This window comes from Oreochromis aureus, linkage group 2 (genome assembly GCF_013358895.1).
Source record: "Oreochromis aureus strain Israel breed Guangdong linkage group 2, ZZ_aureus, whole genome shotgun sequence".
Classification (NCBI taxonomy): domain Eukaryota; kingdom Metazoa; phylum Chordata; class Actinopteri; order Cichliformes; family Cichlidae; genus Oreochromis; species Oreochromis aureus.
In genome coordinates this window covers 4,031,900-4,043,902 of record NC_052943.1, presented here as the reverse complement: position 1 = coordinate 4,043,902, position 12,003 = coordinate 4,031,900, and the positions used below count along the sequence as shown (strand labels likewise).

Genomic DNA, 12,003 nt, shown 5'->3' with positions numbered 1-12,003 from the left:
CAACAATTCTTGAAAAGGTAGCTGTAAAACAGCTAGCTGATCATCTGCAGAGGAATGGCTTATTTGAAGATTTTCAGTCATGTTTCAGAACTCATCACAGTACAGAAACATCTTCATTGAAGGTCCCAAATGATAATTCTTATGGCCTCTGACAGTGGACTGTGTTTGTCCTGCTAGCCCTCAGTGCATCATTTAGAACTGTTGACCATAATATTTTATTAAAGCGATTAGAGCACGCCAAAGGAATTAAAGACACTGCAATGCAGTGATATGTATCTAATATCCAATTTGTTCATGTAAATTAAGAATCCTCTTCACACTACGGTTAATTATGGCGTTCCACAGGGTTGCATGCTAGGACCAATCCTATTTACATAATGGATTGCATTACCCTGACCTTCAGTAACACAGTGAGGAATCTTGGTATTTTTTTGGCCTTCCTGTCCTTCAATGTGCATATTAATCAAATATACAGGATTGCTTTCTTGCAATTGCACAATGTCTCTAAATTAGAAATATTCTCTTTTAGAGTAATACAGAAAAACTAGTTTATGGATTTATTACTTCTAGGCTGGACTATTGTAATTAATTATTATCAGGATGTCCTAAAAACTCCCTGAAAAGCCTTCAGTTGATCCAAAACGCTGCAGCGAGAGTCCTGACAGGGACTAGAAGAGAGAGCTTCTCTTCATTGGCTCCCTGTTAAATCTAGATTCAAATTTTGAATCCTTCTCATCACATACAAGGTCTTGAATAATCAGGCCCCATCTTATCTTAAAGGTGTCATAGTACTGTGTCACCCCTTAGTTACGTTGCAATAGGCCTAGGTTGCTGGGGCTTCCTGTGATGCACTGACTATTTCTTCTTCACTAACCTCTCGATGTGTTTATGCAGCACTCTCTTAATCATTAGCTAATATTAATGTCTGGCTCTCTTCCTCTCATCACCTCCAACCTTTTGCAGCAGATGGCCCCGCCCCTTCCTGAGCCTGGTTCTGCTGGAGATTTCTTCCTGTTAAAAGGGAGTTTTTCCTTCCCACTGTCGCTGAGTGCTTGTTTAAAGGGGGTCTTATTTAAATGTTTGTATATTTAATATCAGGTTAAGACTTGATCTTTGCTCAGATCTTAACTACTTAAACATGTATGACTTCTTTTTAAATGTCTTTGTTGTGTGGCATCTTTTACTTTTCACATTTCCCCCAAAACAGGTCCTCTCAGTCTATGCAGCTCTGATCCAAGTTAGTCGCCTAAGGAGCTTGGAAAGAAAAGCATCTGGACTGAAGTCTCACCTCTCATCCAAGAAGTTTCTTCAGTTCTGTGATCTACACCCGTTTTCACACCTTGGCTCGTGTGATTAGGTAGAGGATCATTAGGGGGTCCATTGTCCCTCTTGGGGGGAAACTCCCACAGGGCTTAAATCTGGAACTCTCCACCATTTGACCTTAGAACTGAAGAAGCTTCTCGGATGAGAGGTGAAACATCTTCAAGCAACTTGAAGAAGTCCATACGCTTTTCTTTCCAAGCTCCTTAGACGACTAACTCTGATCAGAGCTGCATAGACTGAGAGGACCTGGATCAGCGGTCCCCAACCTTTTTTGTGCCACTGGTTTATGTCCGACCATATTTTAGCGGACTGGCCTTTAAGGTGTCGTGGATAAATACAACAAAATAAAACCAGTACTGGTACCAAAAAAAAGAAGATTTATTCAAAACACATGGGAAAAGACCCAGGGAAACCGAGTTAATGATAAAAACGATAAAAAAATAACACTAAAAACTGATAAAAACCCAGAAAACCATAAATTTCACACCCGAGCCTTAACTCTCGTGGCCCAGTACCAAACGACTCGTGGATGGACTAGAACCTTCACAGACATGAAAGTTAGTCCTTTGTATTGCAATTTGTGTCTGTGATAAATTGGTAAGGAAAGATGTGACAAGGAAATAAAGGCTCCATATCCATACCAAAGGTTCATGCATATTTTATTCAAGAGTAAAAAAGTGGATCGTCCCATGGGGCATGCTTACAGTGTTAGTGACCGGGGGAGTCAAAACAGAAAGCTGAGAGAAAGAGAGAGAAACCGAGAGAGAGAGAGAGGGAGAAAGATTGAACAAGAGACAGAGAAAGTCAGAACCGTGGCACAATTTCTATGGCACAGGGTCTCCCAAGGGGGGTTCACCTCTCCCAGAGAAGCACAAGATCAACCAAGGAGCAACGCAACATGAAGAGCAACCAGCAGAGAAAGAGAGAGAGAGAGAGAGAGAGAGAGCTTAATATTAAGAATAATGTCCATAATAAATAGAATCATAATAATCATAGACTCATAAATATCATCAAATAACAAGAGGAATCATCAAGAATTATGATCAGAGAGAGAGTACACTTTTTTCCTTTAAGTTGTGACGGCAACACGCCTCCCGTTAAAATGTGTCCGCTGCGTTTTTGCTTTGAACAGCGCAAATTTTAACCATGCAATCATGCTTTTGGCTGCCTGAATGCCTGTGCCTTTGTATATAGTAATGGTCATTCATCGATGCTAGTTTAATATTTGTTTATCATTATTCATATTTATCATTTAAAAACAACTCCTGTACATCGACAAAGAAGAGAGGAGAGAACGTGGACTTGACACTTTGAATAGAAGTGAGTCGTCATTCTGTACAGCGTCGAAAGAAACCGGAAACACAGGTCGTGAAAAAAGAAGAAGGAAAAAAAAGGTGGGAAAAATAACCCCCAATGAAATCGAACGCAAAATGAATACAAAAAAAAATAAAATAAATTAACATTATGTACAAAATAAATGGTTCATCATACCTCAGTTCATTTATATTAGCCAGAAAAACAAGAAGAAAAGAAAATCCTACCATAGTGAAACACAGAGCACAAATATAATCTTCACATTATTATCAAAGAACTTAACTCTGCATGCACTGATGCTTTAATATAAATGCTTTACAAAGACCCTTTTTCCCCCTTCGGACTTCTTGTTGTCTTGGCTTCTGCCTTCACCAGAAGAGTCTGTTTCCTCAGTGGAATATCATTTCCTGCTTTTTAGGCCGGAGATTCCCGGCCGTCACTGCTGTCTTTTTAGCGGACAGCAACTCGGGAAGAAAGGAGGATGTAGAAAGAGAATGAATAGAGTGTTGAATTCACATTTCAACTCCCCTCCCCCACCTCTGCGTCTCCCTCACATACAGTACATTAGGTATCCCACGTTACCATACACTGCATCTTGCATCCTGTGACCAAACGCATCAAGATGTGCAATAAAACCTCTCTTATTTATTCTATTTACACACAACAGGTGGGGAGAAACACTTCAAATATGATCCCGGGTCACATTTGGAGCCAGGAGGGGGTTTCTCTGTTTCTTTTTTGGGTGGCTGGGTAGGCAGGGGGGTTTCCTGCCACTTGACTTCAAGTCGCGTATGCTTGCAGTGTGGTGCTACAAAAGCAAAATGGGACTCTCCTCCAAAGGAGGAAAGCATGGCGAGGCTCAGATTAGACCGCAGCTTGAGATTATCTCCGCACATCTCTCGCTGGCAGATAAGCCGCCACACTGCACATCAAAAACATATTCTCGCCGTTGCCTGATGCTCGGATCTGCTCGTGTTTGCAAACGTAAACACTTTTTCGTTTTTTCCAAATACAGCCATACAGACACCGACACGTTAAAAGCATGTGCACGCACTTTGGAAAATCAGCATTAGTAATGGTTCCACTTCCTGTTTTAGGGATGCAAACAGGAAAAAGAATCATACATGAGACTTAAATACCTCCCCCCCACCGTCTGCACCAGCCCTTAAACTTGACCCCGTCCATCACAAACAGCATACCTTCACAGGCTTGTCACTGTCAGCCCGCTGGTGATCCCCCCACCCCCCTCCATACAAGGCAAACAGTAGCTCCTCGTGCTTTGCGTTTTTGGAGACTCTTTTCCTGTGGTTGTGCAGGTACATGAGAGTTGTAGTTCTCTAAATGGGGCCAATCAGTTCAGTGAAGAGATCGAGCCTTTGGTGGTAAAGTCCAGGTACGCTCATGCCTTTACATAACAGCTGAGGGCGACAGGAAAAAGGGGAGGATGTGTGTATGTAATTGCATGTGTGTTTTGTGTTGTCTGTACCTATTTAGTAAAGGAAATATTGTGTGTGTGTGTGTGTGTGTGTGTGAGATGCATTTTTCTTGTCTGTATATATGCCTATGTACACATAATATGAAATACGGGACCAGGTCAGTGTTGTGTGTGTCTGGGCACGTGGGCATGTACGTCCATCACTGTATATTGCTGTTGCTGTCGGTCCCATTGGGCTCTCCCATGTTCATGCGGCCCATCGACAGGCCCACGCTGTTGACAGCATCGCGGCGCGGCGGCATCCTCTCATTGATCCGATCCAGACCTTTGGCCTCCTCAAAACTGCTGATCCGATGCTGCGGGGAGAACCCTCGAATGGCTGCAGAGACACACACATACACACACCAAGGCAGAAGCACACATACATGCACAGTTAAAAGTCGACACCGTATTGCACAAAATCTTGTGTATCCAAACCCCCCGATAAGGAGCGTGAGCGTGGCCTGGGAAGTAAATGTTTTCCCAATTTCTCCAGTAACCACATTTAGATCATTTTGATGTAAATCTCTTCAGCTGAAGGTCAGCTGGGGTTTGGATAAACAAAATCATATCGTACATTCATATCTACAAAGATGTTATGACACCCATGAGCCAGTGTTTATCTGGACATTGACCTTAGATTAGCAGTGTGAGTAAAGTGGTTGGTAAGGTGTTATGAGAAAAACAATATGAGCACAATCGGTCTTTCGTAAGTCCTTAAGATATCTTTTCCCCTCGGGACAAGTTTCTGACAGTTAGCTGTTCATTCAAACCATCATATACAGAAGGAGCTCACAGAATTTACAGGTAAAGACTTGTAGTCATGAGTCACATTTTTCCATTTCCCTCATGTTCCTCCCTTTTGGCTTTGGGAGTACTCCTTGTTTGTGACTAAGGGCGCAGCTTTAACCTTGGATTGATATCTTAAAGAGGCACTCCACCAATTTTAGTCAGGTCATAGTGACCGCCAGGATTTTCTTTACTTCGCTTTGGACTTGACAAATGTTTCAGGAAGTGCTTGAACATTTTGGGAAGAATATTTATTTGCTGACAGTTAGATAGAGCTGATTGCTACCTCCATGCAAAAGGATTTTTATAGTGCTTTTCAAGAAATCTTTACACAGAAAAAAAAGTGAAACCAACTGGTTTCCAGAGAGCTGCAAGATATTATCAGATGGCGGTTTTACAGGAAGTAGTACACGTGAGTCAGCAGTGTTTAGAGTCATTATGAAACAAACGCATGCGCATCTGCTTTTTGTTTTTATTTTGTTTATTTTTTTTTTATCCAAGTTGCAACTTCATACAAACCGACACTAATGTTTTAAAGGTGCAAATGAGGAAATGACTGAATGGACATTTATTATGTGTGTTACAGTCTCTGATTGTTAAATGGGTTTTATGTTTGAGTTAGTCATCATTATTATTAATAATATTATTATTATTTGTCAGATGTTTGCTCATGCTTGCGTAGCGCTAGCTTTGCTTTATATTTACTGCTAATCGTCAAATGTTAGCAAAGCACACAAACACAGCAGTACACCAGATCCAAATTATCGCAGTCTGTTCAGTCGCACTGAAGAGTCGGTCATTCACGCATATCTGGACTTCAGTAAACGTATTAATTCGGCAGCGTGTTCCTTCTGTCATTCTTAAACCTGTTAGCATGCTAGCGGAAGCATTTCACAGAGCTGGCATGGCTGTAGACTTGGCTTTATTTCAGTTGTCTTTAAACGGTGTGTCTTTAAATTAGACAGAACATCGACCAGCAGTAAGGTTGATCCTTGTAGTAGCTGTCACTCCAAACCAGGTAAACCTCTGTTCCAGCAGATGCTCCTGTACCAATAAGGAGGACTGTCTGGAGCGGCCGACGCCAACTCTTCAACAGCGGCACAACGACAACTGTCACACATGCAGCTGCTCACAGATGCCACTGTACTGCAAAGCACATGTCTAACACCCAACTACAAATCATATATAACATGACAGAAAACTACAGCACAGGCGATACCCATAATTCATTTGGGTAAACAAATTATGGTCTGTACTTCAGGTAAGCCAAAGACAGCACTAAAGGTACAAACACAAAATAGTATGGGTAACTGAAGCGTGCTGAGTACTGGGCCTGTGCACGCCGGGCATGATACACAAAAGACACAATCCATGACCACAATCTGTTCATGAGCTCAAAAGAACCTGGCAGACCTGTCAGCCACCTCTGAATGTAATGCATCCATATGCCAAATTAATCTTTTTTTCTTTGCAAAGGTTTTGAGTGTGAAACTGTATCTGTATAATCCCAAACCCAACTTTTTGCAGAGGTTTCAGCCACACTAGCTTGCCTTCTTCAGCACACACCATCTCTTGGTGTAAGCAAAGACTTTTATTCTGAATTTAGGTCACGTGAATACGCTGAAGGAGGCTGAAAGCTAAGTAAAAAGATGAGTTTTGTGGCAGATCAGTGTAAACGTTTCTTCAGCGAATTGCAAATGTTGCAAATTTTGATCCGGCCCAAGTTCTGCTGTAGGTTGTTGAGAAACAGATTGATTGCATGCTCATCTTCTACAGATCTACGGCATCTATGGAAACTATAGAAAAACACTAACACACTGCAGTCCGTGAGGAGGTCTGGGTGACCCTGCCCTCCATTGCAACATCCTCTCCCGCCCACATTCCCGCTCTTCTTATAAATGTGTGTGTGTGGAGAAAATATTCTCTGCGTGTTTCATCTGAACAGAATGCAAATATATGGCTGTATGTGTTTCCTGCTTCCCAAGAGGATGAAAAAGAAAGGTTTATGCATGTTGTGTGCTTTAATGTGGTGGCTCCAGCATGCAGCGGCTTTGTTGAGAGCGCTGATGCAGTTAGAAGAGCTGAGTGCATCGTGTCTAAGGAAAAATCTATGACCTTATGAGCATGGGCGACTGAGAGCGCAGCCATGCTGCACACACGTCCATACGCGCACACACACACATATAACACACGCGCCCACACACAGTGAAATGAGTGGGATTTTACCTTCGGCGTCCTTAACTGTCTCGATAGCTTCAATGGCCTCAATGGTAGCTGAAGGATGGGCAAAAGAAGAGAAAGAAAGGAGGACAGGAAGAGAGAGATGACAGAGTCCGAGAGAAAGATGGAGTACAAAGAAAGGAGGAGGAGAAGGAAAAGGAAGTGAAGGCTGAAACATGCTCTGTGCAGATATGCGTAAACATCGTTGCCGTATGGGTGAGCAGCGCTTGCTGAGGAGGCTCCGACAGGCTGAGCTAAATGTTGTCAAACAAACTCTGGTTGGAAAACAGTGTAGGCAGAACTTTGGGGTGATCCAAAAATCAAACAGGAAGTCACAAAACATAAAACGAGACCTCACGCTGGCCTGGGAGATCAGACAGGTATTATGTGATTTATGACGAGCACCATGAATTAAGGCAGAAGTGCAAGATTGCAGTTTTTGACGGCCAGCTTGGACCAATATCTGTTTGGCTGAACATGTGAAATTTCCTCCATGCTATTCTGTTGGCCTAATTCACTTAAGAGCTCTGTGGAGATGTCATCACGATAAATATACACAAGTGGGAGACTCTGTATCATCAGTATCATATGTAACATCCATATGTTATCAATAGCATTAATTAAATATCCCAACTACCAGACACCCCCTTCTAAGGGGCATGTTTCAGGCTTTAAACAAGCAAAGCCCTCAGAGCAGCACTGAGACCACAGCAGGTTCAGAGGGCACCTGGTGTTAGCATTAGCTGCTGTTAGTTCACACACACACACACACACACACACACACACACACACGCATTCGCCCTGTATTTTGGTGTCATTCTCGGGTTCTCAGCCTCACGCTCATACACTCGCTCTAACACTCGCACACGCAGGCAACCAGTGGGCTGTTAGTATCCTTCAGCGCTGGCGAGGTGAGGTGGAGAGAGGGAGTGAGTCAGTGAGGCAGAAGGATGAGAGGAGAAAAACAGCTGGAGGAGGAGGAGAAGAGGAGAGAGGGCATGGAGGAACCTGAGGATGCTCCAAGCAGATACTCAAACTGTCTGTGTGGCATTGTGTTTCTGAATATGAGTTCAGGGTTAGGTTTGTGTGCATGTGACTGTGTGTGTGCTTATGTGTGTGTGAGTGAATGAAACGCTCACCGCTCTGCAGGGTCTGTTTGCCCCCAGAGAGAACTCCACTGGGCAGCATGCCTGTCGGGGTCAGTCCCTTCAGGGTCAAGACGTTCTCACTCTCCTCCCTGAGAAACAGAGACAGTGTGTTTGTGTGTGTGACAGATGTGTGTGGGTAAAAGAAGAGAGCAGGTGATAAAGAGAAAGAATTACACACTTCCTCACACACTGCACACCTGCAAACATGCAAAAAAACACACTTGTGGTTTAAAAGACAGATTTTAGAAAAATCACTTTTAAAAAGTGAGGATCTGATGACTGCCGGCTTCTGCAGAAGTTACGGGAAATCGAGCATGTGCAGGCAAGCACACACGTGTTTAACTGCAACTTGACCCACCGTAGAACGGAGAACATTTTGGCCATCTTCCCGATGGCTCGGATCTTGTTTTTGATCACCTCTTTCCTCGCTGCCGCTGCACTGGCTGGAAGTGAGTGGAGCAGAAACGTTATTGAAAAAAGACACGTAGAAGAAAAAATGAATGGTAGCTACCCTAAAAATCAATGCTGGCGGCTCCTCACCGTCATAGATCTCCTCTCCATCGTTCATGAGTTCGTCGTCAGAGCAGATGCTCAGAACGTTGACCAGCATCTCAGTCACTGCGGGGCAAACAGACACAGACACGCTTCCATAAAAGGACAACAAAACTGCCAACTGGTGCATGCAGTTTAGGTCCTAGTCAAAATGTTGACGACAGGGTAATTATCGTGTCCCTCAAATGAATAGCGGTAAATTATCGACCTATGTGACAGCAGACCGTCACACCGACTCTCCGCGATCCCTTAATGCAGCGGTCCCCAACCTTTTTTGCACCACGGACCGGTTTGTGCCCGACAATATTTTCACGGACCGGCCTTTAAGGTGTCGCGGATAAATACAACAAAATAAAACTAGTACCGGTACCGAAAAAAAGAAGATTTATTCATAACACACGTGAAAAGACCCAGGAAAACCGAGTTAACGAAAAAAATGATAACAAAATAACGCTAAAAACCGCTAAAACCCCTGAAAACCATACATTTCACACCAGAGTCTCAACTCTCACGGCCCGGTACCAAATGACTCACAGACCGGTACCGGTCCGTGGCCCCGGGGTTGGGGACCGCTGCCTTAATGGAACCTGAGCCATCATCGGTGTGATCGTTACCCCTTTGATACGACATGTTTCAGTGTCTACTGTGAAAAATAAAAATGTCCAGCTGTGAAGACGTTAGAGGGCCATGACGGGACAAAGATGAAGATATCAAGAATCACACTCTGTTACTGTTAATCAAAGACAAATTGGGCCTCTTTTACATCAGCGATCCGTTTTATTAATCGCTTATCAAAGCGGTATCCCTCAGGTCAGTTTGACCCGGAACCATTAACATATATCGTCTTGAGCTCAATTTTAAACTGCAGAGAAAAAATGTATGTTTATTGATTGCAACCATAATTAACAAAGCAACTGTTTTTTGTCACAAGGTTGTAATTGATGCTAAAAATCTGCTATGCTGAAGCTTATCTTGGAAAAAAAAATGAATTGAGACGTCGTGTTCATTGACATTAAAATGTGTTCCAGCCATCGTCGGCCTTGTTTTGAGGTGCTACTGTCCCAGGTTGTATGACATATCTAGCACCACTCGCGTCTCCTGGTTTCTTTCAGCAGCTCCTCCTCCCGGCTGCTCTGTATACATTTACACGTTCCATAAAATAAAGCCCAGAGTCTGATGCCACACTTTGCTGGTTTTGAAGCCATATTCTGCCTGAAAGGCCAGCAGCCTCTAAACCTCACAAGCCATTCGCCCACAGTTACACTGGGCCCATAGAGGAAGCCAGTCCACCCACTGGTCCCACACACTGCGGGCTGTCCCTGCCTTCAAACAGGTCAAACGGGTCATCAAATCTGATGATCCTCGAAAATACATGAATGCTCTTTAGACACTTTAAGTTCCTCCTTCTGTCTCAGAATCCCAAAGACATCCAGTCAACTCCCCTATTGACCAGTTGACACCAGCAAGGACCAGGATCCCAAAGTAGACATGCATACCGTGCAAACTCTGTTACTTTTACTTTCAAAATTAAATGGTTTCTAAATTAACTTCATGTGGAAGAGGAAGATTTTGCGCTTCTTCTTCAACATCCTCTTCCATGGTATTTGTTACGTAATGTGTGTGTGTGTGTGTGTGTGTGTGTGTGTGTGTGTGTGTGTGTGTGTGTGTGTGTGTGTGTGGTACCTTTTTCTCCAACGAAGGGCAGCGACCATGTAAAGACGTCCATGAAGTTGGGCAACCAGTAGGGGTGAGGAGAGCAGTTGAACTGACGGATGTTCATCACATTGTTCTCATACTTTAGCACCGCAGCTAGACACACACACACGACACACACACACACACACGACACAGAAGCAGATATTAGCCCTTTGAAAGCTTGGAGGTAACAATGTTTCCATCCATCTGTACATGCAAAGATTTTCCTGAGAAGTCTTACAACACGAACAGTTTGCTCTACAATAATTGCATAACACACGTCAGTCAGACCTTTGTTGTTGTAGACATCCAGGTAGTTTGGAGCGGAGAAGATGGTGATGAGCGAGGGGAAACCTGTAGTCTGACTCTTCCTGTACATACGGTACCTGAGGAGAGAGAGACAAACAAGACGCCCACGTTACAGCCACTCAAATAGGACACCGCGCTGTGGATGAAAAAACCAAGGATTTGCTTTGCAGGTCTTCTAAAGCAGCCAGGGGATGGTTGGAGGTGAGACAGCCACACTCTTTTAAACTAACAGAACAGAAATAGAGCAGATTGCCTTGCAAAGCAGAGGAAAATGACAAGCAAAGCAAAAAAAAGCGAAAGCTACTGGGCATCGAAAGCCTGCATAGAAATGAAAATGATCAAAACAAAACTTTGCTGTTCTGGGTTGTGGTGGCTGAGCGGGTCAAACACTTTCACCCAGAGCGTGGTTCGTGTCCTGTGTGAATTTAATGCTAATATTCCTAGACCAACGTATGTTTTGATTTGTTAGAATTCAAAATAGATCCTTTTTCATTGTCAGTCCACTATAAACAACACACATTTCATCAGGTAATATTGACAGGAAAGTGTGCTGCTGTAAATCAGTCGAACTACAGCTTTAGATTCTCACTGCTCCTTAAACTTCAGTGAAGAAAAACACCATTTTTCCCAGACAAAATCACCATTTAGGGTAGTTCCTGTAGCAGCTAGCTTAGATTTTTTGTTTTGAGTGAGCTGGCCGTTATTCTCTTTGTGCTGTCGCTATTGTTGGAGAATATAATGCACCAACGGCACATTCACAACTCAAGGGCTTTTTAAAGAATTCATAGAGACAGCAGTGAGTACAATGTCTTTTGTAAGTTCTCAGGTGAAAGCTGCTTCATTTTGTCTCCACACTGCTGCTGCTTACTTCATCGAACAGTCTTTTTTTTTTTTACCATGAATGCATGCTTTATCTCCACATTAGCTACTCTGCACAGGTGCAGAAGTCTGACGACTGAAATAGCTTCTTTTTTGGCCATCCTATAACAAGTGCATTAAGACCTCTGGATGATTACCCAGACTACCCGTCTGCATGACAGACCAAATACTGTTAATGGGTTCACCAAACAGCACACACACAGAACACAGCACTGCCTTAATTGCTGCATTACATCTAGAGGATTTTCAGTGAGATAATAGATGCCAGGAATGCATTTTTGGGTCACAATTTTTTTTCCC

At 43.2% G+C, this 12,003-nt stretch overlaps 1 protein-coding gene across 3 annotated transcripts in view; it reads right to left on the bottom strand.

Annotated features, from left to right (window-relative positions):
• Nucleotides 1–1,964: 1,964 nt before the first annotated feature.
• Nucleotides 1,965–12,003, bottom strand: part of ppp3cb (protein phosphatase 3, catalytic subunit, beta isozyme) — a 36,050-nt gene continuing 26,011 nt past the window's right edge. For 2 of the 3 annotated variants that reach the window (XM_031751479.2, XM_031751480.2), the window contains exons 8-14: nucleotides 10,807–10,901; nucleotides 10,504–10,629; nucleotides 8,809–8,886; nucleotides 8,627–8,711; nucleotides 8,260–8,357; nucleotides 7,127–7,174; nucleotides 1,965–4,451 (exon numbers count right to left, since the gene is read on the bottom strand). In XM_031751479.2, coding sequence (XP_031607339.1) covers nucleotides 4,273–4,451; nucleotides 7,127–7,174; nucleotides 8,260–8,357; nucleotides 8,627–8,711; nucleotides 8,809–8,886; nucleotides 10,504–10,629; nucleotides 10,807–10,901 — 709 coding nt within the window. In that variant the 3' untranslated portion in view covers nucleotides 1,965–4,272. The remainder of the gene's footprint in view (nucleotides 4,452–7,126; nucleotides 7,175–8,259; nucleotides 8,358–8,626; nucleotides 8,712–8,808; nucleotides 8,887–10,503; nucleotides 10,630–10,806; nucleotides 10,902–12,003) is intronic. The other variant, XM_031751481.2, reaches the window with a different exon arrangement.